Below are 2,747 nucleotides of genomic sequence, written 5' to 3'. Positions count from 1 at the left end.
GAGCGACGGCCGAGCGGTCTCTTGGCGAATTACCGGGCGGGCTCGAGCAATGGCCGAGAGGAGCTAGGCCGTCTGGCATCCTCGAGCGACGCCCGAGCGGTCCCTTGGCGAGTGACCAGGCGGCCTCGAGCAACGACCGAGAGGAGCTGGGCCGCCGGGCGTCCCTGAGCGATGGCCGGGCGGTCTCCCGGTGAACGACTGGGCGGCCTTGAGCAATGGCCGAGCGACGGCCGAGAGTCTCCGCCGAGTCTTTTCGTCGAGGTGACCAGTGAGTCCGTCCGAGCGGTGGCGGGTGTCCGTAGCAATGTTTTTAAATCTCATCGGCTCGAGACGGGCCGACAACATTAGTCCCCCGAGTTTCCTTCAGAATTGAAAATTCAGATGGAAAACTCAGAGCCTTGACGATGTGTGGAGCTATCGAGAAGCGTCGCGATTACGAGTCGAGGAAAACCGGCATGAAAGGTTACGTCTCGCTTTCCCTTATTCTTTTATTTCTTTTTAAGTCGTGGCGCATGCGTACACGTATTGCTCACGTGTCATGGGGGTCCCTGATCACCTCCATGAGGTTCCCCTTAATGAGGATATATTCTTTTTTCTCTCATCCCCTCAACCCGACTTAGACGAGTTTTGGCACCAATTCCAAACTCCCGTCTTTCCTCTTTCCTACAACCTGGGCCTTGGCCGAGATATGCACATCGGGGAGGACGATCACGCGATGATGGATGCTTGGATAGGTGGCGTGGAGATGCCGGGGGCTGAGGGCGAAGTTGTCGCGGGCGCTGGAGCGCGATGGCCATCCGAGGCGGTGGAGCGACAGCGGACGGGGTCGACGCGGGTGTGAGCGTTGGAGCGCGTGGGCCGTTCGAGGCAGGTGGAGTGCCGGCGGCTGGGGTCGACACGGACGGGCACATGAGCGCGCAGGCCGTCCGAGGCAGGTGGAGTGTGGTTGGCTGAGGCGGGCGCGAGCGACCAGGCGTGGGCGTGCTGGCCGGCGGGTTTAGACGGGGCGTTGGAGGCCGAGACTGTTGTGATACGCGAGCCGGCCGGGCTGGACGAGGCGCATGTGACCGGGAGTGCCGAGCCGTGCGTGTAGGCCAGAGGAAGTGTCGGTGGCTGGGGTCGCGTGAGCCGACCGGGCTCGACGAAACACGGGCGGCGCGTGCGATGATGGGAGCTCTCGGTGGTGGTGTTTCTGGCCAAGCGCGAGCAGAGAAAAGGAAGGGAAGATGCAAGGGTGACGAGGTGAGTTGAGCGGCTGAGAGGGCAGCTCGGTGGTGGTTGTCAATTTTTTTTCCTTGCTCTTAGTATCGCGCGGGTGAGGAAGAGAATAAGAGAATGAGATTTCTCATTTTGCACGTGAAGGAACGTAATATAAGGAAGAAGAAGATAAGAGAAAGAAGGGATAAGAAGAGAGAAAATGAATTTATTCATCAAACCCATTTTTTCCTCCATCTTCTTAAATCAATCCCCAAACACACATTTTTATTTTCAAATAACTCCAAAATCATGACAATTACGTCCTTGTCACAAAATTTTGTGACTGAAACCGTACTCGCTCGAACTTTTAATTAAATTATTCAAACCGAGATTTTCCTCGTTCGTTCTTGATTAATTTAAATATATTTAAGGTTTCTCGGAAATAATTCTCATCCTTGAGAATTGATTTCTTAAATTAAATTCCGGCATATTTCCTCGGAAAATAATTTATTATTCGAGACGAACTCGATAAATCCTTTATTTATTCCGAGATTTTCCATTACCTTAAAATAATTTAAATTAACTCTCTAAACTTCAACGTCCATAATTCATTCAAGAACTTACTTGTAACACACGAAAGCTCATTTATTAACCGTACATTACAAACGGCGAGATTCAAAAGTTTATCCTGTACAGTCCCTACCCCCTTAAAAGAGTTTCGTCCTCGAAACTTAAAACAGAGTAGGGTACTTCTTTTGCATCTCACTCTCGAGCTCCCATGTAGCTTCTTCTACAGCATGCCTCTTCCACAAAACCTTGACCAAAGGAATGGTCTTGTTCCTTAAAACTTTATCCTTGCGATCAAGAATCGCTACAGCTGGCTCTTCATATATGACTTCAGGAGAGATCTCAACCTCTTTCTCTTGTAGAACATGCGAAGGTTCAGACACGTACTTCCGTAACATGGACACGTGGAATACATCATAAAGGTTGAACATAAACGGCGGCAATGCCAAGCGATAAGCTGTCTTGCCTACACGCTCAATGATCTCAAAAGGTCCAACATACCTTGGACTGAGCTTTCCTTTCTTTCCAAACCTCATAACTCCTCGCAAGGGTGAGATCTTCAGAAAAACATTATCTCCTGCTTCTAAACTCAAGAGGCCTTCTACGCCTGTCAGCGTAGTTTTTCTAACGACTTTGTGACGTCTTCATTCGAGCTTGGATCTTCTTAACCGCTTTTGTGGTCTGCTCTAGCATCTCAGGTCCGACAAATTTGCTCTCACCAGCTTCATCCCAATGAACAGGAGAGCGACACTTCCGCCCATACAAAGCTTCAGACGACGCCATACCAATTGTCGCCTGATAGCTATTGTTGTACGGGAGCTCAACTAGCGGAAGGTAACGACTCCACGAGCCTTGGAATTCTAAAACACAAGCTCGAAGCATGTCCTCCAATACTTGGATCGTTCATTCGCTTTGACCATCGGTTTGCGGGTGAAAAGTAGTACTAAACTTCAGGCGAGTTCCCAGGTTCTCTTGTAATCTCT

General features: G+C 50.3%; 1 protein-coding gene across 1 annotated transcript; it reads right to left on the bottom strand.

Moving 5' to 3' along the window:
* Window positions 1-1,928: 1,928 nt before the first annotated feature.
* LOC149407928 (uncharacterized) lies at window positions 1,929-2,547 on the bottom strand. Its single transcript, XM_089622655.1, has 2 exons — window positions 2,394-2,547; window positions 1,929-2,230 (listed from the first exon to the last, which is right to left on the bottom strand). Exons 1-2 carry the CDS (start codon window positions 2,545-2,547, stop codon window positions 1,929-1,931), a joined length of 456 nt encoding a protein of 151 aa, XP_089478781.1.
* Window positions 2,548-2,747: the final 200 nt, after the last annotated feature.

The sequence above is a fragment of the Urtica dioica genome, chromosome 1, assembly GCF_054948205.1.
Source record: "Urtica dioica subsp. dioica isolate 48M chromosome 1, U.dioica_male_clone48M_v1_H2, whole genome shotgun sequence".
Classification (NCBI taxonomy): domain Eukaryota; kingdom Viridiplantae; phylum Streptophyta; class Magnoliopsida; order Rosales; family Urticaceae; genus Urtica; species Urtica dioica.
This window is presented reverse-complemented; position numbering and strand designations above follow the sequence as displayed.